The sequence below is a fragment of the Zosterops lateralis genome (assembly GCF_965231275.1).
Source record: "Zosterops lateralis genome assembly, chromosome: 8".
In the NCBI taxonomy this organism is placed as follows: Eukaryota; Metazoa; Chordata; class Aves; order Passeriformes; family Zosteropidae; genus Zosterops; species Zosterops lateralis.
Window position 1 is genome coordinate 11542012 of NC_139768.1, and position 24398 is coordinate 11566409.

Below are 24398 nucleotides of genomic sequence, written 5' to 3' on the forward strand. Positions count from 1 at the left end.
AGTCAGGGCTTTGACGTGGTTTACATGTCAATGTGATGGTGGGTTCACGCTCCAGTTAGTCTCTCCTCCGAGGAAATCTGAATAAATCCAGTTGGGGGTTCGTATTTTCAGCGAGTCCAAGACAGATAACTTTTTCAGATACACATCCATTACTAGTTCAAAAAGAGTTGCATGGATTTGGGCAGGTAATAGTGGAGGCTTAATACTTGTACATGGAAGAAAGAATAAGTGAAACTGAAGTGACTGCTGAGGCAATTAAGATAAAGCTACATCAGAGTGATTCATTCCTTCCAATGATATCAAGAGGCAACAGATGACAAGTAAGTGTTCTGTCAAGCACAAATTGCTTCAAAACTAATTTAGAGATAGCACTACCCAAAGAGGTGCTAGTTTTCATTCTTTAGATTAACTAAAATTAGATTAGATTAACCTAGATGAACCAAGATTAACCTAGATTAACCAAGTCACTAAATCCATTATTGATACAGATTATTTTTTGTAATAAAAATCATTTAAAAAATCATAAGAAATCATAGTTACAGACCAGAACTGTGTAAGTTTTCCCCTGTAAAGAAGTTCTTGCACTTGATCAACATGAGGGAGGACCAAGTCTTTTCCAGCACTGAATATTGACTCATCACGGCTCTAAGCATCATAGGTTCACTCCCAAGCATATGAGGAGCCCCCTTTACAGCAGCACTGAAAACACACCCACTAAGTAGAAATCTGTCCCTTTGCAGTGTTATATTCTTATCTCAAAATTGCCAAACTGGGTATCATTTGAAAGACTCAGACTCAATTTCAAGAGAAGCATAGAACTAAATTGCCAGTGAGAATTTGGGAACTCCTGCAATTCACAAGAGCAGACAAAGAGTTCAATATTTAATACATGCCTAAGAATTAAGATAGAGAAATGCATAAAATCTTATTTCTTTGAGCTTTATTAAATTCTGGAGATATAAAGTGGACAATAACAGCACAAAAAAAAAAAAAAATCATTGCATAGCTTCAGGCATCTCTGCAAACATCCTCTACTCACAAATGAACACAGTTTAGCTTTCAGCAGATTAGGTAGGAAGTCTGTGTGGAACATGTCACATTATAAAGAGGAAGGAAGCTAGAATTTTGGAACAGAAGAGAGAAAGTTGGGTTTGGTTTTCTTACATAAACCCTTAAAAGCAAATGTCATGCCTTTGTCTGCTAAAGATTTGTGGTAAAGACCATGGGGAAATGCAAATATAGGAAGTAACATTTATAAAATCCTGTTTTAAAATCTCACCACTATCAATATACAGAACTCACTGTCCTCTCGTGCTCAGTGGCACAGTATATGCTGAGCTTTCATTGAAAACAGCAAAAAAACCAACCCTTATTTGCTTTATCTCCAGTATATGTTTTCATTGAACTGCCAAGTCCAGCAGTTATGTGATTGTTTGCATCTTCTGCTCATGAATTTTCTCACATGCACAACTAAATTTAGACTAAAATAAACTGCAACAGAAAGCACTTCATACACAACACACAAATGGATTTAATCCCTCAGAGTTTAGAACTTAATTGCCTTCAAAAGCATTGAAGAAATAGGGAAAGGTATGCTAGGATTATGTCATGAGGATGAAATACAGATATTTCTAATACAGGACTCAAAAAACCATTCCAGACATGTATAAGTCAAATAAAATATTCATTTAACAACCTTTTTTTTTTTTTGAGTATTCCAAATTCTTGCAATAACAAGTCTTTCAACTGAGGTTCCAGTTCTGATTGGCTACAGATTAGGTACAGATATAACCTGTGGGAAATTCCATATTTAAGGAAACACATTCTTGGTGCGTGTCTGAAGTGACGAAAGTGTTGAGGATGTGGGGAGCAGGCAGGATCATTGTGCAGCACACTGCCTCCTTTCATCACCAGTTTGATGATCCTCAGTACCTGTCAGGCTACATTGCCAATGCCAAATCAGACAATCATCTCACTTGACTTGACAACAGCAGGCATGGTTTTGCCTGCAGCTGACTGGAACTCTCTACAGGAGTAAAGTACTATATCAATCCTTAAGCTTCATACAAAAAAAAGCAGAATAATCTTCATGAGTTCAGTTACAACCTTTCTTGTGGGTTTTGCTCATAGGCTTCCTACGGCAACATATCCATGTACTAGTTAGCCTTACCCTTGCTTTACTCAGAGAGCCAAGAGTACATGAAACAGATTGTTATAGTGTACTGTTACAAAATATAGTGTAAGGTATAACTCATTGAAACCACAGATTATCCCTTGCCAGATGCTCACAATTTGCCAAGCTGAATTAGGTGGGATTTCCAGAACAGAAAGGATAACTTTGGGACATCTCAAAATGGCTAAACAGCTCAAAGAAATCAGAAAATGTTTTTTGCCTCCTGCATTCAGCAGAAAAGAAAGACCTCTCTCTTCCTAGAACACACCAAAATACCTAAGATTACAACCATCAGAAAGACTGGGGATTCTTTCTCACAGCTTAATAGATGAATGGCAGATTCCAGAATTATTTTAAGCCTCGGTTTTTGGATGATGGTTTAAGTGTTCTTTCCACACTTTCTACATTATTTATGCTTCCTCTGTTTCCATAATTATCCTGGGAAGTTTATTAGTAATACAGGATAGATGATTACAAGTGTTAAAATGTTTTGTGGTGGATATTAGACATCCGTGTGGATTTCTGCTGAATGAGACATCAAAGACTTGCTTATCACTTCATGCCTAATTTTTCAGTGTGGCTTCTGTGAGATACATCTTGAACTTCTGTATGTAACTGTTCTTCTAGCAACCCATAGCCATTTTGTTCCGTCTTAAGATCCTGAAAGGTTTGATTCTAGCCCCCTGAAATTTGCTTGAAAGAACCACCTAGTTTGTAGAAACCCTGTTTATATTCTTTGACAGGATTTTGCATGCAAGTAACAATTAATTGCTATGATTGTGAAGGACCAATGGTCCCATTTAAAGAGCTGCTTAGTAAAAATTATTCAAGCTTCTCAAAAAAAATAGTAATAAAATTTCACTATGACATTTTAAACTGCATTCTTCAATATTATGTTTCTACAAAATTGAAAACTATTTTAAAATAACATACGACTCTGGAGAAACAGTAAATTATTCACCCTTGAAATAATATTGCAATATTTTTAATAATAAAAGTCTGCAACTCTGAAATTAAAATGGATAGCAGTCTCTTTTCCCAGGTAACAAGGGAAAAGACAAGAGGAAATGGCTTCAAGTTGTGGCAGGGAAGGTTTTTATTAGATATTAAGAAAATGTTCTTCAGTGAGGGTTGTCAAGCACAGGAACAGGCTGCCCAGGGAAGTGGCTGACTCATCATCCCTGGAGGTATTTAAAAGATGTGTAAGTGTGGCAGTCAGGGACAGGTTGCAGTGGTGAACTTGGCAGTGTTAGGGTAATGGTTGGACTCTATCTTAGAGGTCTTTTCCAACCTAAACAATTATATGATTTTATAATTCAAATAAATTACCCCTATGCACAAGGAACCATACCTGTTCCTAATATGAACAGAGGAATTAATAAAATGAAACATGATACGATTTTAAAAGAATGAACATATTTATTCTCTATTAAAAAGAGACAGTACACCAAGGTAAAAAATATAAATATCAAAATCATTTAAAAGTTAGCCAACCACCCTGACTTGGCAGCAATATTTTGCAAAATCATTGCATAATAATTTTCCCTGGCAGATTAAACTCCACAAAATCCATGATGTGCATCTTTTCTGTTCACATCATAAATCATCCTACAACAGTAAGATAATGTTCTGGCATATGTGTAAAACATCATATAGCAACATGATACATGCTTTATGAAAGCTGGAAAGAAGGAAAGGAGAGAGAATATCTCTTAATGCTTCCCTTAAACCTTTGACTCAAATTTAGGCAACAGATATTCACTTTCCCATTTGCAGTCCCTTAACACAGACACTTCCAAGTACACACACAAATACATATATTAAGAGGATTTGTTATAAATAGCTATTACTTTTATAGGCAGCTTCAAATATATAATCTTCTGTATGTCTTTAAAAAAATAATGTCCCAGTTTAGTCTATAAAAAAAATAAGAGTTCATCCACAGGTAAATATTCTTAATTAGAATGTGACTCCATGAATGTCCCGAAGAGTTTGTCCCAGTGTGTAAAGTAAGGAGCATAGTTCGATTTGAATTTCAGATGGTGGAGATCATGATGTGGGGCTCCTCCGTACAGTCCAAAAGGCACAAGCCGGTGAGTTGACCATGGGAGGTCATATCCAGAGTGGTCCTCCACTGACAAGCCAATGTTTACAAGGAAGAAAATCATTTCTGTCAAAGGATGGCATCCGAGGAGCAGTGGGTTTATAGCAGCAAAAAATCCCAGTGAGAGCAACTCCCAGACACTGGAATACTGTGTAGTAAGGGCGAACGTCGACACGTGCTTGTGATGCACCTTGTGGAAGGTCTTGTAGAGCCAAGGCACCTTGTGATGAAGCAAATGCCACAGGAAGTACTCAAAATCAAAGAGCAGCAGACAAACTGCTACTTGCAGCAGGACTTCAGGCAGCTCTGGAGCCATCACTGGTAGATTCATGGGTCTCCAGTACCAGTGCAGAAATGTCACCGGGAAGATCAAAACAACATGGTGATACACACTTTGTATAATGCAAGGCACCATCATTCCAAGACTCGGATAGTTCTGTGGCTGGATTTTGTATTTTCTCAAGTCTGGTAGTCTAATGCTTAAGAAGTCCAGTGCAATATAAGGAAGACAGAAAGCCATGTATGCTGTAAAAGAAAACAGCACTGGGAAAAACGGTGACTTGATCAATGGCTCCTGTGTGGTGACAAAGTCCCAAAGAGACTGCAGGCACAACCTGTCCCGCTGTCCCTCCATCAGAGAGCCGAGCAGCACTCGGTGTGGCAGGCTGCAGTTCATGCTGAGTGCAGTCTGAGGCAGCTGGAAATCCCGTACGCTTTTATTCAGCCTGCTCAGTGACTCCGCCCCTAGAAAGTCTTAGCATACACATAGCAATGGGTATCGTTAAAGGGGAAGTTCCCTGCCCTGTCATATAGAATTGTGATAGAATTACAATCTCAGAACACAATTAGCTGGCCACAATTAGCAGCAGAGCTCAACAGGAGGCTTGCACAGTAGCAAACAAGCAGAAGTGCAGAACTCTGATGCTGGAATTCAGAGAAAGAGCTGGAACATCTTCTAGTCACTTAATGCAGACAATTAAAAAGTTGCTGTTTCTTATTGATTTTGAATTGTGTTGTCCTTTGTTATCCTTTTGCCTTTATAGATAAGGCAATAAAAATTAACTTTTTTTTTGCATGACTGCTACCTAAACTCCAGGTCTGACCCATCAATATCTGTTGGATAATGGCTGTGTGCAAACATATATTTTCTTAATAATCCCTTGGTTATAAAATAGCCTTAATTAAAACCTTAAGGAGACCTACAACACACTTGTAGTCCGGATGTGGTGGCTATGACTTATCTCCATCTAACACAACATATGAGGTCATGTTCTCCTTTACATACCTGTATCTACTTGACATGGAAAAATTCACCTGACCTAACTAGATGCAAGATTGTGCCAACCACTTCTGAACAACATTAAGATCCCCCAGTTGCAGAGAAGAATACAGGGTAAAATCTCATTACTCTTCCAGACAGATGCTTGGTGACCAGTATTATCACATTATTACAATATTCTCTCCATATCTCAACAGCTCTATAAGCAAGTTGGTATAAAAATCCCCCTTTACCCACGTGTTAAACTAACATATGCACTTAAAAGATCTACCAATTAAGCTTATGTCCTTTAAAGGACCTTCCTCTGACCACAGGCAAGCACACCAAAGGCAGAAGACAGCAGGCTTGACTCCAACATTCCTAAGTTTCTAAAAACATTTAGAAGCAAGTGATGGAAGTTTTTATTTAACCACTAAGACACCACTTCTTTTGTGCTTTTAGAAAAAGAAAAACAAAGCTTTGAACATTTAGGGAAACAAAGCTTGCCATAAGCTTCCTATGAACTCACCTCCTTTGTCAGTAAAGCATTTATTCTAATATTGGAAATGAGGTCAACTTCCTAGATGACTTTATTAGCTTGTTCAGATGATTTTACTTCTTTGCTAATCAAAAAATAAATCTGATGGAGCAAATGTGAGACCGTACTTCCTTGCTTCTGAATAATTAAGAATTATTAATTAGCAGTGACCTTTTCTGAATATGCACAACTTTGTAACACTTAAGTTTGCTTTCCGTTTCAGCTGTTACTTTTCAATAGATTCTGTTCTCTCCTTAGGCTCCAAGATTTTTACTTGAACAGTAACATATATTGCGCTGTTATTCAGGTAATCAGTAGGTCCTTGTTGGAGACAGGTTTCTACCCATTCCACATATATTTTGGATTTCAGATTCCTTGCTGTTATGAGACTGTTCTGTTGAATTAATTTATTACGACCATTAACTGTTGTAAATTAAAACTTGGTGCAAGACACTAATTTAACAGATAAAGATCAGTATCCAAGAGTTTCATTTTAATCTTCTGACTGCATTTATCCTAAGCTCTATTCCACAATAAGGCATTTATAGCATGATCACCACCTGGGTCCAAGAATGTTCATGTGATTTCTGTTGATTTATAAAGTCACAATCAGAAATTAAGTCTCCCAGATGGGATAAGTGATCCTCTCTTTTAGTAAAATTATGCAGGGAATCAATTTATGCTATAACATATTCCAAATCTCACCAAAGGGAGATTGACATAAATTGCTCAGGTTCCTCAAAGACACTCCCCTGGCGAATCCCTACAGATACATGAAGTCTCAAAAAATTTTAGAGCCATTGCTGCCCACAAGCTAAATTTTAAAGAATAGGCATTTTGCCTGCAGATTAGGTCATACAGAAATATCCTTAAATCCCTTAAGGATAAATAACGGCATTCTGCAGTGCTATTTCTAGGATTTCCTGCAGCATGAAGCCCCAGCAAGGCTCAGGGAGCAGCCCATGGCTGGGAGGCTGGCGCCGCCCCGAGCCCGCTCCCCGCACGGCTCCCCCCGGCTCGGGGGAGGGAGCTCAGCATCCTCATCCCGCGGAGAGGGCAAACCCTCATCCTCCAGAACCCGAGCCCAAGCCTTCTGGCTCAGCCATCAAATAGCATTTACCACGTATCTCCGCTCTGCTGACTTCAGTTTCCTTGTCAGGACAAGGTATGACATACACGCAAAAATAAAAATTTTACTAAAGGAAAAAAAAGAAGAAAAAAAAAAAGAAAGGAAAAAAGGGAAGGGAGAGAAGGGAAGGGAAGAGAAAAAGAAGAAAGAAGAAAAAAAGAAAAAAGAAAAAAAGAAAAAAGGGGGAAAAAAGAAGAAAAAAAGAAGAGAAGAAAAAAGAAAAAAGAAGAGAAGAAAAAGAAAAAAGAAAAAAAAAAAAAGAAAAAGAAAAAGGAGAAAAAAGAAACAAAAAAGAAAAAAAAAAAAAGAAAAAAAAAAAGAGAAAAAGTACATACAAACCCTTTCTGTACCTAACTCAGCAACACGACCCCAGCTTTTTTTCACTTAACTTGCAACGCTGCCAAAGTTTCCCATGTGTTACAAGAATCTAAATGGCTCTCTCAAAAACTCACTCCTGCTACAGAGTTTAGGTTGAAGGGCACATAGTTTGGAATGAGGCCCCACAAAGGGTCTTAAATAGATTCCACATGAGCACAAGATGCAAGCACCTACCCCAGGCTGCACTGTACGAGCCACAACGTAAACAGCACAACACCACAGCGGGTAGGAAAGTGGGGGCAAGTTAGCGGGAGGGAAAACTAGAATTAACATACTAAAACTAATGCAGCTTTAGAGGGAAAAATTCTTTTTCCATCCTCCTCTTCTCCCCCTCTGTATGGTAGTATTATTGTTGTACCAGAGATAAAGCAACATCCCAGAACATAGAGCCTTCTAACCGGGAAAAGCGTGCTGGAGAAGAGGGCTGGAGGCTTGCTCAGGACCAGCACCAGGGAAGCAGGACAGGCACCAGGAGCAGCGGAAAGCAGCGGTACCGCCTGTTCTCGTTTTAAAGGAACCTGTTATCACTGGTACAACACGCCCAGACTCACCTGCCCGCCGAGCCCGTGCGGCCCCGCCCTCGGCCCCGCCCACACCGCCTTTGGTCCCGCCCATCCCGCCCTCAGCACCGCCCACCCGCCCTCGGCACCGCCCACACCGCCTTTGGTCCCGCCCACCCGCCCTCGGCACCGCCCACCCGCCCTCGGCACCGCCCACCCCGCCTTTGGCCCCGCCCATCCCACTCTCGGCACCGCCCATCCCGCTCTCGGACACGCCCATCCCGCTCTCGGACACGCCTATCCCGCCCATAGCCCCGCCCACCCCGCCTATAGCCCCGCCCGCCCCGCCCATAGCCCCGCCCGGTCCCTCCCGCGCCGTCTCCCCGCGGGCGGCAGCGCCGCTCAGCGCCCACCGCGCTCCCGCCGCCCGCTGGAGGATAACGGCACCGGGAAACCCTTCCGGGCTCACGGCTCCGCGGATAACACTACACCCCGTTCTGCAGCGGCACGGAAAGTCGGTAGGCACGGGTCTGTCACAGCTGTACAGGTGTAATGGGTTCGGAGGGAAGGAGGGCGATTGGGCTCCATCTTAGAGGTGTTTTCCAACCCGAAATGATTCTAGGATTCTAACCTGCAGTGCCCTTCTGTTTAGGTAATCTGCATATTCAAATGCAGGATCTGGATACAAATAAGCGAGATGAAATTCTCCTCCCCGCATCCCTGGTAAGCAGCTTGAACCCTGAGCCCACGGGAATGCTGAGAATTTCAGGATGAAAAACACACATTCCTTTTCAGTTTTGATTTAAAACTTTAGCCTAAACACAAAATAGTTTTCTTAAAATAACCAACACATTTTCTTTACCAAATTTTTAATCTCCACCTCCCAAACCAAGCTTCACTGAAAACCTCTCCAGCCAGTAAAAAGCACAATCAAAGGTCACTTTAATTAATTTTGAGCAATGGCTGATGATAGAAAACTGCCAGTGAAGTAAACTGCTAATTCTCAAGTTTTACCTTAACAGGATCAGTTTTCAAAATAATAACTATCAGGAAAATATCCTAAAATTCTTTCATTCACAATTCATAACTCAGGAATGAGAAACTGATTTGCATTCTCAGCAACCTACAGACATGATTTCTGGAAGAGTCAGAACACAATGCAGACAATTCCACACAGAAAATAAGAATTAGGCAATCATGTTACAGGTGTGGCTAGTGGCCATTCAACCTTCATAATTCTTTTTATTTCATTGATGATTTCAATGATTTTGGTCATATAAAGTTTTATGAAAATAGGCTGCCAGGAAGAAAGGCAAGCTCCTGATGGGTAATGCTGCAGCATGAGTTTGTATTTTATAAGACAATGAAGGTAGAAGTCATTATAAATGCTTTCATTACTAGAATATCTTCCACCAAGAGCCATTTTATTAGATATCCAAAAACCTATCCAGCCATCAAGGTTTCTCTCTCACATCTTACAGAGTAAAGCCATTTGTAACTCTGTATGATATTAAGGCACTTGTTTCATTTTGAGGGGTTTTGTTCATTTTGGGAGGCTTTGGGGTTGGTTTGTTTGTTTTTTGGTATGGCACATTCACTACAAATAATTTATAGAAAAATTTTGTTCCCAAGCTGACAAAACTGTTTCTCTTACAGGGCCCAAGTGGAGTAGGAGGTCTGTTTTACCACCTCTTCCTATGCTGAGGCACTTCTATACTGCTTGAGTTGATGTATAAACTTTTATCAGTGTTACATATATTCCAGGCCCTGGAATCACCAACCAGTGTAAAAATGCTCTGCCTGGAGCTAAAGCATCATTCAATACACTCCACTAACAAACACAAACTCCACCATCCTTAGGCCTTCTGCATGAAATGAACACTGTAAATATACTTGCAGATGACTACAAAAACTCCTTGTCAAGTTCCAAGCACAACATGAGCACAAAACCACGTTTTTATGTCTGTGTTATCCCTCACAGGTCCAGTTGTTGTACATCTCTCAGTCAAAGCCCTGGACCATGCATTCTCTTCAGCTGCAAACAGGTCTGTGAGTCTGCTGATCCATCAGCTGAACAGGGCCTACTTTCTTCTGGCTTTCCAGCAGTCACTAAATGCTGAGACCAAGCCAGCAGAAAGTGTCCCATGCCCTCTGTTAAGCCAGTGCACTTTTCTACTGTCCAAAGCTGATGTTTAGCCAGCCTTCCACAGCACATACATATATACCTGTAGCACAGGGAACAGGCACTCAGTACTTAAGATCTGCTTAGAAAAATGTACTATTCATCACAGGTGATTCTAAATAGACCAAGCTACTCACTTGTCTCCTCTATGTTCGGGGTGTCCTATTTTGCACAAATCTTTCCACTGACCCTTCTCCAAGTTTCTGTCACACAGGGCTTGCAACTTTAGTGAGTCAGGGAGAACTACAGCAGCTCACAATTTCCTTACTCCAGTGAAGCAGAGAAGCTCCATAATGGCTTCCAGTATTCTAGCTTTATTTCCAGGCACATGGGGTGTTCATCAGCTGACAAAGGTTGCAACACATAGGATTTAATACACTCTGCTGTCTCAACTGTACAACTACAGTATTTAGAATGTAAGAAAAGTATAGCCTGAGCACATTTGTTATTGAAGGTGACAAAGGTCAAAAGTTGGTTCATGTGTACTGTGGTGAAGATTAGCTCCCTGCCTTACTATGTGATTTAATGCCAATTATGAGATTACCAGACAGTCTGTTAAGTAATCCAATTACCAAAGGTTTAAGAATATGATACAACAAGCTTTCCACCACATCAGTAGTTCAAAAGAAGCCCCACCTGAAGGCTTAGAAAATTACTCCCTCTTGTGAGTAATTATTTATTATTAGTACCTTACTTAAAAGTCTCAGAGAAGTTCACCTAGATAAGAATGGCCTTTTAAGCTTGGGAAAACCTTCTTTCAGGGAAAAAGTAAAATGGAAGTTTACTTAGCTATTTTACTTTTTTTTCTGTACTTGTTCTATGGATTAATAGTTGTGAAAAATAAAGTTGGCTTTCTGAATTCTGTCCCAAAGATTCCCATGCATTCATGAAACACAAAGTGAAACACCACACAGCTTCAAACTCCAAGCAAGTCTCATGTTTATTGAAATAGCTCAAGCTTAATAAACATGATGCACATGGCTGTTGCCACACCACATACCCAGACAATTGTTAAATTAGCCACCTTGAATTCCTACAGAAGCTTCCTTTCAGCACAGCAAAGTAAAGCACATCTGGCTGACACAAATGTAAAGCAGACTTAAAGGTCCTGGTAGGAATCACAACCGAAGTCTCATGAACCAATGAACCACTTTGTCCCTAAACAGCACCTGAGAATTCCCTGAGTCTGAATTAGGAATAAAAAAAAAAAACAAACCCAAAAACCAAAAACCAATCCTAATTTACAACCTGTGTCTATTTCTGCAATATTTTTTTTCAATTTTTTTTTTTTTTTTTTTTTTTTTTTACAAAATAAGTTCATCTCAATTTAAAATGCATTATTTCCTATGACACGTAGAAAGGCATTTTATCCTGTTGGGAATAATGAAGAAATCTGGGTTGCATCCAGCTAGAAATTATCATCTGGACTGAGGCAACTGACTGTGGAGATTGTTCATTTGGCATGGAAGTTTTATGCATCTCAGAGAAACCAAAGTCCTCTGTACAATCAGTGGAAAGAGCTCCAAAGTCAGCCCCCTGAGGCAGATGTGAATCCTCTTCCCCATTAAATGGGGTCTTAGCCCCAGTAAAAACTGAGACAAATCAAGCTGCTGTAATACTGTCAGGCTTCTCCAGGCTGTTTTTCAGTTCCTGAATACAGTGGTGGGGAACACTCTATAAGCAGTTAAGAAGTAAACAGATCTTCAATGCAGCAGACGATTGAGGGGAGAAGTCCACAGAAATTAAGTCGCTCAAGCTGTAGAATTAATGCTTTGGCTCTTCTCTCAGCAGCAGTAGACTGGGGGACCTTGTTTTATAGTTAGTGGTCAGTGCAAAACACAAGTATGTTACATCACTCTCCTTGAACGCCATAACCTATTGACAAAGTTAACTGAAAGTGGTTTTGTTTGAACATTACTCTTGTTCCAGGAATCTGCCAGGGCAAATTGCAACCTCTATCCACAGCTGGTACGTGAGGCACTACAGGCTTCAAGGACACCATCAAAGCAAGAAAATGCAGCAATGAATCGGTTCCAAAATCTGAGATTTTAACTGACAGTGGTTTCTCTGGCTTCACCACAGCTCTTCTGGGCAATATTGAAAAGGGAAATAATCTGATTTTATGTGATGGCTAAAATAATACCACAGCAAAAAGTCACTAAGTGCTTTGTAAAGTGCCAGCACCAAATAGGTCACTGCAGTACAAGAAGTACTTCTCAAAGGTACTTAGAAATGGTCACATACTGAGAATGGCTGTGTTTTATCACAGTGAAAAATACTTGTTATAAGTGTCAAGCACCTGAGATGCTGAAAGGACTAACTTGTCTAATTTGTCTTTCAGACAGGTGACTAAATTTATGTGCACATAACGTACTCCTTCTGTGCTAAGTCCTACTGCTGTGTTTTGAGTACCACTGTGTGCAAAATCAGCAAAATACTGTGAAGAGAGAGAAATAATACTGAGGAAAAACAACCAACTATGAATCCAATTCATTAGTCATTGCTGGCATTTTAAAAATGCATCATCCTAAGCAATATAGCATTATTGCCAGAAAAGTGTATTTTCCAAAAACTGACCAATTCCTGGTGAACCAATACTCTGAAATACTGTCTGTCAGTTTAGAGATAACTTCCTCATCATGTTAATTATTTCATTATACATGCGGTAAGGTGCATCAAGGCCCCAGATGAAATCCAAATGTTCCCACTCTGGAATGTTTTTGTGGTAAACCAAATTGGTGATCTGAGTGAGCAGCATAGCAATATCTTTTGGGTCTGCCAGCCAGTCCTGTCCACCAGTCCACACCGCAGTTGGCACAGTCATCTCTTTTATTTTGTAGAAAGGGGGAGTAGACTGAGGAGAGGGAAAGTGAAAAGAAAGCATTAAGAAAAAAAAAAAAAAAAACAACTTCAGATCTTTAGTATGATCCTACACTGCCAGTGTAACATACTAGCAACTGCAAGAATGTGTCAGATACTCATTTTCTCTCTTGGACAGCTAGAGATTGAGTCCTGGCTCGACCAAAAATATAACTGCAAGAGTCCTGCAATATTATAGCATGTGAAGCAGTAAAGATGTGGTTTGAGGAGTTTACAAAGACAGCTGGGTAGCAGGATCTCAGAGAATGCATCCCTTTCAAGGTATTTTAACTCTAATCTAAGGTCAAAAGTGACTGCTACTCTCAAAGTACGATACTGCAGTATTTTGCAGTCACTAAGTGACAAGGGGTAAAATATTGCTGGCATTGTACGCAGCAATTCAGAAACAAAAATGTATGGAGACTAAACAGACTAAAGATGAACAACAGACATGAACTGACAGCCTGTGCCTTATGATGAGAAGTGCAGGGGAGGGAGGTCTCATGATCTAGGCTGGCAGGACTTCCCCTCAAGAAAGTGTGTGCCACAACAGCTTCCTATCCAAATGTGATCCCCACACTGACTTGGGACTCTCTGAGCTCTACAGTCACAGCTGGTTTCCTTTTTGTTGTTTAGGAAAAAGCAGATCTCCAGTCTGCTTATTGCATAACACTAACAGCTCTTTAGCATGCAGCACAAATACAGCACCCAGAGAAGTGCCCAAGGACTATTTTCTGTGACACTCTAGAATTACAGATGTAAAAGATGTCTACCTGGTTATAGTGAGCCATATTTGCAGCTTTGCTTCCCCAGTCATAAGCTTTGAGTTCCCCAGTCCTCACAGCCTAGAAATAAAAAAATAAACATACAAAGAACTGCAACACTACTACCACAAGAATTAAAAAGTGTAGTCATCTGGAGAACTGGCAATGGCAACCTACACAAGAAACAGTGGAATGCCAGATATTAACAAGAAGTGTCACTGCTTTGCCCAGTGTCACAGGAATGGAAAACATTATCATTCAATACCATTAGACTTTGTCCCTTAAGATTTCAGACTCCCTCATAGCAATGGTAGAAAAGATTAAGGAAAACAGCTTAATGTATCCAAAGCCAGGATGTCACAGCTCCATGTTTACTTCTGAAATATTTACCTTTATGTCTAAATGTGTATGAATAAAGCAGGGAGCTTTCTTGGCAAACCTACTCTGCATAATTTACCATCTATTATTTTTTCAGAAACAGAAGTTTATATAACAGGGAACTGAAAAAAAAAACCAAAAAAAAAAACCACCAAAAACCTTCACAACTTTCTTTCTGAGCCAACCCTTGAACAGCTGTGCACAGCAGAACACATTGCCTCTCATTAGGGAACCAAGTCCAGCTACAAGATCACAAGTAGCACTGACCTCTGATTCCATGGCAAATGTCTCATTTGTCAACCTGCTGACCAAGCTTCAGTCACAACAGCATCACAGGCATGAAATTGTGCATTGAGATGAACATCGAAATATACTAATAAAATATAAAATTAAGCCAAACAGAATAGACCAGAAAATCTGCTGCTTTTCACTGGCTAAAAGTACAACTTGTAATCAAAACAGGGTTTGCTGAAAGGGAAACAAATACTCATTATAGCATCTCTCTGAGGGGAATTATTCTGCTGTATTTTTTGTTGGTTGAGGTACTTCCAGGTACAACATTTTCAAAGAAATACAGAAGAGGGGTGAACCACCATAAACCCTTATCATGAAAACAGCTGCAGTCAACAGCTGCCATTCTAACTTTTGGCAATTCCAAATTTCAATTGGGCTGGGCTGCACATATATTTTCCCCTTTTATTTCATTTAAATATCAGACACATCAATATTCTACGAACAAACTAGAGTCATGGGCACTTTAGATTCTGGAAACCCTACCTGGCTCCAGTGGATCATGTTTTGTACAGATGTTCCAGCAGGGCAGTGTGTTGAGTACACATCCACTCGGCTCTGCAACAAGATCATGAACATGGTTTACTTCTCCTCAAAGTGCATCAGTTCTACCCATTGTTGCTTCCTCAACAAGTAACCAACTATTTCATTCCACTTAAAACTGTTATAAACAAAAGTTAACTGGAGCCATACATACAAATGAGATAAGAAGTTAAAATATTTGGGGGATTAATTGCATTGAACAACAGAATTCTCGAGCTGAATTTTAAGTTCACAATAAATTAGCTATTAAAGAAAGTCTATAGAACACACCATATTCAAGTTTCTCTCGTTAAAACCACACAGAAGAAAGAACAGGTTGCCACAAAGATCATCGAGTATTCTGTGGGTGCAAACGTGGGTAGCAAGCCACTTCAGCAAGGAATTCTGAGGGAGGAATTGTTTCTTTCCAAACATGTCCTACAAAATAACAAACACACAGGACAAACATGTAATTGCGCAGAATGACCCATTTTCAGTTTTTATACTACAATACTCTTGAGGTAATTATTTGCATTGGCACTGGTGGCAGGTGTGTCATATGAAAATCATTGATCTCCTTATCAGTGCTGGCATGGTTAGTGCTTCTGCTACAAATGGTAGCAATCCATTAACCCCATAAAAAGTACATGGGAACTGGGAAAATCTGGCAAGAATTTCAAACCTAACCTCAAATTCAAATACATTTTAAATTCAATAATTTACAGTTATACTCTACAGTTTTTTTGTCATTGGATTGTTTAAGGCTAAAGTATGTTAAGCTCTGCCTGCTAATTTTAATTTGATTTGTATTGCAACTTCCTCTCTTCAAACCATGAGAGAAAAACAAATTGCATGAGATGTCCTGACCACTTCCTCTTGATGGGTATTTTTCAATGTTCAAGGACTTTAAAATGTCCCACTGAAAACTTCCTTAAAAGTGACACAGCTCTTCAAAGATATGACTGATCCACGGGTTTGTCACTGTCAGGTTCTCCCTGCACTCCAGTTTTTTGCAAGTCACCATGAGAATCAAATTCCTCAGCACAACATCTGCACAAGGCACTGATCAGCTGCAAGTCTCATTAGACAAAGTTCATTATTCAAGAAATAGGAGATCACAATGATTAGTGTTGCTTTTATGTTAACCGCCTTTAGAGCAAGGAACTAGTACTACAGACAGACTCAATCAATTTTAAACTAGATCAGAAGGAGGTTTATGTCACAGAACAAACAGGTCTGTGTGAGAATCTCCACAGGTGGTGGAAAGAAAAGCGATGGTTAAAAATGACACACAGCAGGGTGTTCACAACGTCTGACTTCAGGCACTTACTGCAGCCTGCCTCATTCCCCTTGATGTTAATGGGGAAGAGGTGAACTCCTCCAGTGGATGATTCACTGCACCTAAATAAAGCTGCTGCTCTTAATCACTCTTTGAAGGATCCTCTTCCAATACTAAATGGCTGATTGTGAAACAAATGTGTTAAAGTTCATGACAACTCATGAACTGCATTCTGTATAAAGATATTATACAACTCTTCTAAAACACAGTGACTAGTTCATCATATGATTTTCCTAGCTGAAATTCTAGAAACATGTAAAGGAAAAACAATTTTATTCCATCTATTAAGCTGTAATTGTAAAATACTACTTTAAACTGATGCAAATGGTCTCACTAGACAGTAATAAAGCTACAGAAGACACTGCTGACTTCAATAGCATCATTATGATAAAACTGACTCAGAATTCTTGCCATATGTTACTCTCTAATCCACAGTTATTAACATTCTTTGATATGTTATTTTCAGATAGAAAGGGGCATACATCATTTGGCTTGAAATATTTACATTTAAATACAAACCTTGAGCAGCATGTCAGGAAACAGTCCCAATTTTACCAGAGGACTAGTGGCAAACTTGACTGTAGCTACTGGTGCCAAGGCAAAGAACATTTTGATTTTCTTAGCCAGCTGTGGCAAAGTTGAAAAAGCAATAAAAGCTGTAAATAATATAAGAACAATTAACAGACCTCACTGACACAAGTTAGATAAGAATTTTATCTGGCAGATATTCTACAAAAATCTATGAGAAAGTATGCAAAAGTATTTTTAGATTCATAGTTCGACTGCAGTATCTAGTACTAGGTTAAATAATGTAAATTAACCTAGTTACTACAAATCCCAAATTAAACACAGTAATTCAGAGACTTCCTTTCTTCTAGAAAGCAATTTAATGCTTACTAACCCAACATGCCTAGCTCTTTCCACTAGAAGGTCTATCTAAAGCACATGAGCCAGGCCTTATATTTAGCCAAATATTCTGGAAAAAAAATTCTTGGAATCTTTATTCTCTGTGTCTGATGAGTATAATTTTATCATGTATAATTCATTTTTTTTAATAGAAGCTGTACTGCCAGCTACCTGTGACTTCAATTTATCATTCCAAATAAACACAGAAAGATTGAGTCTTTTCATTTTAATGCTGATGAATATTCCAGAAAGACACTAAAAACCAAAAGAAGTAGTTTTCAAGAGCCCTAGTTTTTAATTACTAAACCACATATGTGGAACTTGATACCATTTTAAACACAGTATGTTCTAATAAATGCATCTCTCCACATACCCATTGTGGTGCCCTGTGAATGGCCAACATAAAAGACTTGTTCCTGGCCAGTTTTCTTCAAAATGAAGTCCACAGAGGCTGGAATGTCATACTTAGCCATTTCATCAAAGCTACAAAGCAAAGACAGAAAGTCAGTTGTGTAAGAGATCAGTGAGGAACAGCTGCACAGAGCTTTCCCGCACAGATCAGTTGTGTGGACATAAAGAAAAACTTTTTTTATGAAACAGAACTCTGATGATTGAGTTTTCAGTTTTCTCCTGACCACCTATGAGTTTCAGCACACTACACCAACCTCAACACTCCCCTTTACTGTCCCTACATGTGTGACAACACATGTAAGCAGAAAAGAAATAACCTGTCAGTTCACAATGTGACTGGATAGCAAAACAAGGATACCTGAAAATCCAGAATTCTTCCTGCTTCACTGTGAAGTGGGTGTGTTTCCTGGACCAGGTGTTCCCTCTGCTGTTTCCCAGCCATACATCATAGCCAGCATCTGCCAGCATAAAGCCAAGGCTGTTGTAATCCAAGTTTGTGATCCAGTTGCTGGCATCTGCAAGCAAGCCATGCTGCAGAAACACAGCAGGCTTTGGACCTGAAAAAGAAAGTGTTTATAGATTCCTGTTCATTTGGCATTGCATACCTAAGAATAATTCAAGTGAGCTATTGAAAGATTGCAACTCTGTTTTAGATTTGCACTTGAGTATTTAATCTACTTGACTTAATCTAGTAAGAACAAGAATTTGTGCAATGGTCATAGTGCCATGAAATCACGTGCTTTTTCACCAAAAGCTACTTTTTATCATTAAGAATTTTAAACTAGCAACTTCTTAATTTCATAACTTGAAGCTCAAAACAGATAAGTGTGCAATAAATAAACATGAGAAACAACTCACAGACTCAGAAAAGTGGCCAAACACAGCAGCAGTTTTAATACTTATGGACTTTGCCCTGCCCCCAAACCTGGGCAAGGCATTCCCACATATGTGATACTGAGGTCTTTGATTGCCAGTCAAAGCAATGCCAAACCACTGTGCTAAGCTCTGGAAACCTCTGCAACTGGTACTGATATTATCTCTGTGCAACACCCTTCCATCACTAAAGCTCTGGCAAAACCTGAAGAGCAGTTCAGTAGCCAGCAAAGGAATCTGTGTTTCAGAGGACTTTCACCCCTTAATTTAAGTAATTATAAGAACCACAGTTAAAACCCAGGTAGAATTTAAGAACACTCTCTTACCTTCCCTGTCCTGAAAAGGGAAATGGCACCATTATATGGAATACAGATTTAAAAACTGAAGGTTCCTGCTTTTACATAAAGAAAATCAATTAACATCTAATCCCTTGGGAGAAACAAGGCCTTCAGAAACTAGAAAGACCTGTCTCTGCTTCTCACAGAAGCACAGGTGTTTTGGATTTTACTTCTGCTCTGAAAACTGAAAACAGGTAACATGGTAACTAGCTCGACACCAGAGATTACTCAGGAATTTGCCTTCTCCAGTGACACATCACTCTGCTGATACAGACTCACACAGTCCTTGTTCCATTGATAATTTAGACTTGGATCTTTCAGCAGAAACAGGTCAATCACAACTTTCAGTCACCTATGCCATCCATCACACGTCATGTCCATAAATGTTTGTTGCAAGTTTCAAATTCCAAATTAACAATATTCCCCTTTTCTGGAAATCTTTACACTTGTGGCAAGGAACGTTTTGAGTGCCTGCTTTTCCTACTTTGTTAAAAAACTCACATGGCATACTGTCCAGGCAAGCAGAGCAAGGGTCCAGCAGTGCTCAACTGGCATTGGAGACAATACAGTTCAACATAACTGTTTACTCTGCTGCACTAATACTTTATTGTCTTATAAACAGGATTGTCAAAGCTCACATTGATTTTTTTTTCCACTTACCACTGATGCCTTCTTCCCTTTCACTAAACTCAGATCAACCAACTTCTGAATTTCTGAAGAACAGGCTCTGCTCAAGATGCCATTGTGTGTTTTGTAACATGGGAAGGGGAAAACTGTTTAACTGCTTTTCTGCTTTAAATCTGTTCTCATATTAACCTCCAATTTCTGCCAGTTCCTTTTTCACTTTACCAAGCAGTCACCAGATCTCCACATGAATTGCACAATCATATGACAACCTGACTTGAATAATAATGATTTTCTATCACCTATGATCCTAAAAACCCCAGAGGTGGAATAAAAAGGTGGGTCCAAAATGCATAGAACATTTTGTTCCCTTCACTACAGACCCAAGAAGCTGAAGACAGCTTTACTTCCACGCCCTTCTTACCCATGCTATGCAGTTCTCTTAGGGTTGTTTAGTAAAACCAAAAATCCTTGATGTTTTGCTTTTAGACTCTCTGTATATTTCCCTTTTTTTTTTTTCCTGAAAAATTGTGGGTTTTGTTCCAAAACATCCTGTGGATACGTAATTCCAAGGAATCCTATTCACATTATGCAGGTATTGCAAAAGGAAAATATGACATATATATGCTGGGTCAGCAGTAACACATCATTGGTATCTTTCTGAGAAAAGATACCGAGTCTATAAAAACTTAGGATCAACATGAACTTTGAAATCTTCATTCTCCCAGAAGCTTACACTTCCTCAAATGCGGTCAGCAATCCTTGTTTTTTCAAATTAAAGCACTCTGCAAAACATGAACTTGGGGTCAAGGGTGTGACAAGGAAGAATTCCCAGAAGTCAGGAAACTTCTGTTTACCTATGTCATCAATGAAGGATTCAATAAAATCAGCAGGTACAAAGGCAGCCGTTTTTCCTGTGGGCTTCTCTAAAATCAAATACAAAGACACCTGCCAGTTTTGACGGGGCTCGTCCATGCACTGATCTTTACACACTCCTTGTGAAAGACAACAGACAGTGCAAACATCCTAACTCACACAAAACCAATAGATAAGCTCAGGAAGGCTGTTGCTTGGCCTTTGACAGGGAAGAGGGTTTTTCCACAGGTCTCGTTCACACCCAAGGCTATAGGACAATCATAAATTTCTTTTGTGAGCGTCATGTTTTTACCAGTAATCCTAGGATTTTTTCAGTCCAAAGTATTCTGAGGCAATCCTTAGAATATGTAACCTCTATGCAAATGGACTGCTGTTACATGAATTTCTGTAGGAACTTTTATAAGGGATGGTGGCAAGACTGACAACAAATTCAGCCACTGCTCAGAGACCGTTAATTCCATACTCAGTGTACAAGGATAGCAAGTCAAAAGGTGTGTGTCTCTCTTCTTCCACATCTGTCTCATTTTTAAAGCATTCTATCATTCAGTCCTCACAAAAGCCTTTGCCTATGTTGCTCTCTTGTAAGTTTGAACTTACATTAGCACTATTCTCTCCATCCCACACCTCCTCACCTGTACACCACCTGCATCTCCTCCATGCTCTTAAACCACAGTAGTCCTTAATCTTCATCTGGATTATTACAGGAACAAAAGTGTCATAAATCAAAAACAGCTTTTTAATTTTCATTCTTTCTTCTTCCAAACAGACGTAAATCTTACCTTCGCTTCCTTCACGGCCTTTTCTTCCATAGGGTATTCTGTTAATGGAAAGAATATATCCATCTTCTGTTGTCACTTCATATTCCTCACTAGGGTATCCTCTGAAGGTAATAATTTCACTCTGAGGAGAGAACAGAAGGCATCTTGGAACCAGACAGCCAGGCTCCTCAGTCCAGGAACACATGCAAAGTACCCTGGGTTTCTTCTAAAGACTGGAATGTGGAATTAAAGGGTGTGGTAGTAATGTGCCATCTGCCTACCAGGCAGATTCTCTTAATAACACATCCCAGTAGAGACTCAGGAACCAGCCAGACTGAATCCTAGGAACCTTCAAGGACTCCCTAGACTGTCCCAGCTACATGATGCTTACAGTGAGAAAGAAGATGAAGTGTGGAAAAGGAGATTATGGTAACAGGGTAAAACACCGAGATGCAGATTTTGTCAGACAAAAATTGAAACTGTCTGCTCTCAAGAAAACAAGTAGCAAACAAGTGAGAACAGAAGAAAGTCTCTAGCACCACTGCAGCATATAGGAGAGAAGGATGTGCCATTTCTTACCTTTCCCCTCAAACCTTACACCCAGTGCAGAGCTTTTAAATGACTTTGCTGTCAAAGCAAACAGGAAAATAATAATAAAAATCTCCACACCTATTTAATGCTATGATTTCATTATTAGGTTTAATATCTTGTCTCTTATGTCTTGGGCTTTATGTTATTTTATTTTCATGCAACTCTTCTAGGCCAGTGAACTTGCTATGTCATTGGTTTTATGACACCAACCATGCCTTGAGAAAATCTAAGAAATGCAAGACACGATCATTCGCTTAGACTGCTGGGCAAGGAAGAGAAGAAGAATTTAATGAAGCATGCCATTTCTTTAAAATACATCTTTAATTATTCACAATGACATTAACATTCCAAAATTATTTTAAGGCTAAGTGCTATTCCTATGCTATTAGCCTTAGACTGAATTACTATTTTCAGTCCTTCAACCTGTATTTACGTGATCCAAGCACTTCTATTATCATACACCTTAAGCATTTCTATCTTGAAGCATCTTCTCACACATGTGAAAAACTGGCTCAATCTAGACACGGCAGAGGAAAGAGCAACTAATACCGGCTACCAACAGGAAATATTTCAGGAAATATTTCAGAAGGAGAACAAAGTTAGGCGAGTAAATCCCAAATGGGGAGCAAAGCAGTCGTGGGTAAGAGCACAGGAACATGGTGCTCGGAATTTCTTCACGAACATCCACCTGCTTTTCCAGCGGTTCCGAAAGACCACAAAGAGCCGCCGGCAATAACCCCACGGGTCTGGGGCAGCAAAAACGTGAGAGAAAGATGGAATACAGCCAACGGCAGACCAAGCCGGGCCTGGAACGGGGAGCAGAGAAAGAGGAGGCAAAAGCCGAGGCTGTGAGCGGCTGCGGCAGCGGGCCGGCCGCTGGCAGGTGGCTGAAGCACCGGGGCTGTCACTGGGGTGTCACCAGGGCTGTCACTGGAGTGGCACCGGGGTGTCACCGGGGCTCTCACCGGGCTGTCCCCGGGCTGTCACCGGGGCTGTCACTGGGGTGTCACCGGGGCTGTCACTGGGGTGTCACCGGGGCTGTCACCGAGGCTGTCACTGGGGTGACCCGGGGTGTCCCCGGGGTGTCACCGGGGCTGTCACTGGGGTGACCCGGGGTGTCACTGGGGTGACCCTGGGGCAGTCACTAGGGTGACCCGGGCTGTCACCGGGGCTGTCACTGGGGTGACCCGGGGTGTCCCCGGGCTGTCCCCGGGCTGTCACCGGGCTGTCCCCGCGGCTCCCGGCCTCCCCCGCCCGCTGCAGCCCTCAGGGCTCGGGCACCCCGCGCTCCCCGCGCCACTCACGATGTTCATGTTGCTCTCGGGGTCCACATTCCTCCTCCCCGCGGCGAACGCGCCGGAGCCGGCGATGCTCTGCAGCAGGAAAGCGGCGACCACCAGGCCCCGCATCCTCGTCCTGCGAGAAGGAGCCGGCACACGGCGACGAAACAGAACCTGGCGGCGCTAGGGCGGCTGCGAGCGGGCCCGGCGGAGGCTTTTGTGCCGCCCCGCGGTGACAGGGGCCGGGCGGGGGCCGGGCCGGGCCGGGCCGGGCTCAGCCCACACGGCGCGGCCCTATCGCCGCAGCCCCCGCCCGCCCGCCCGGCCCGGGGCCCGCCGTGATTCAGCGTTTCCGCAGCGATCCTGTGTGAATCCCCCCGCCCCCCGGGCTGCATTTCCAGGCGCCTCGCAGCCTCCAGAGGGGCGGCCGTGGATGTGCTTCGCTGCCCTCCTCCTCGGCTGCATCTGCTCCGCCTGCGGGGCCTCGGGAGCCTCTGCCGCCCTCACAGTGCCGCCCTGCGGGGCTCCGCGGTGTTCCGCAGCGGGCTCTGTGCGGAAAGCGGCCCCAGAGAGGAAAGCGGCGGTGCCCCCTGGCCTGCCCGGCTCTCCAAGGGCTCAGGAGCATCCCCCGGGTCCTCCGGGCCGGACACCGCCTCAGGCACCGCCCGCCCTGCCACAGGCCCGGGGCGCGGACAGCGCTCACTGCTGCCCTCACACACACGGATCGTACACCCATCCGTCACCTCCGGGCATTGTCTAAACATACCGAACCTTATACAAACGGGATTAAGTTGCGTGCAGGGTTACCGTCACAGCAATCCTGTTTTATCTCCGTGCTCTGCGGCAATGGATTGCAGGCGCTGCGTTGCGCAGCTGTAATTTCCCAGAGAAGCTTTTCTGTGGGCAGGGAATGTGTGAGCGGGCTTGCAGAGGCTTGGAACAAATTCAATCCCTTTAAAATAAATATTCGTGTTACTTTGGCCTGGCCCATAGTAATATCCTTGAATAATGCAGAAAACTCCTTCCAAATACACTAGAGCAAGAGGGTGTCAAGAACAGAAACGTTTCTGTTTATTTAGAAGGCTTTGAGATTTTAACTGAAAAATCATTGAAGTTTTCATACCACCCAAATGTTTTGATATGTGGATATGTCACTAGATACAGAGATACTATCTCACTCTTTGCATTCCTGGATGCCATTTCTTAAAACTGTTTGATATTAAGGAACACGGGTGGGAAAATTACTGCTCACAGTGATTCACAGGTTTTTTTTGTCAAATTAGTTACAGGTTACTCTTCCCTGCCAAGCGAAAACCCGAATTGTAA

At 41.4% G+C, this 24398-nt stretch overlaps 2 protein-coding genes across 2 annotated transcripts; both read right to left on the reverse strand.

Moving 5' to 3' along the window:
- Positions 1 to 3619: 3619 nt before the first annotated feature.
- Positions 3620 to 4979, reverse strand: CH25H (cholesterol 25-hydroxylase). Its single transcript, XM_083866690.1, has one exon. It carries the CDS (start codon positions 4951 to 4953, stop codon positions 4129 to 4131), a length of 825 nt encoding a protein of 274 aa, XP_083722816.1. The 5' UTR covers positions 4954 to 4979; the 3' UTR covers positions 3620 to 4128.
- Positions 4980 to 11177: 6198 nt separating this feature from the next.
- LIPA (lipase A, lysosomal acid type) lies at positions 11178 to 23267 on the reverse strand. The gene is made up of 9 exons (XM_083866223.1): positions 23097 to 23267; positions 21223 to 21343; positions 18091 to 18289; positions 17695 to 17804; positions 16935 to 17071; positions 15368 to 15514; positions 15041 to 15112; positions 13895 to 13966; positions 11178 to 13116 (listed from the first exon to the last, which is right to left on the reverse strand). The coding sequence occupies exons 1-9, from the start codon at positions 23199 to 23201 to the stop codon at positions 12877 to 12879; spliced, it is 1203 nt and encodes a 400-aa protein (XP_083722349.1). The 5' UTR covers positions 23202 to 23267; the 3' UTR covers positions 11178 to 12876.
- Between the last annotated feature and the right edge of the window lie 1131 nt (positions 23268 to 24398).

Bases quoted from the DNA above. Each gene is read 5' to 3' on its own strand.
- CH25H (XM_083866690.1), bottom strand. From the start codon at position 4,953: ATGAACTGCAGCCTGCCACACCGAGTGCTGCTCGGCTCTCTGATGGAG.
- LIPA (XM_083866223.1), bottom strand. From the start codon at position 23,201: ATGCGGGGCCTGGTGGTCGCCGCTTTCCTGCTGCAGAGCATCGCCGGC. The intron at 21,344-23,096 runs GTGAGTGGCGCG...TTCTCTCCTCAG, and splicing joins CCGAGAGCAACATGAACATC to AGTGAAATTATTACCTTCAG. The intron at 17,072-17,694 runs GTATGTGGAGAG...TATTATTTACAG, and splicing joins TTCACAGGGCACCACAATGG to CTTTTATTGCTTTTTCAACT.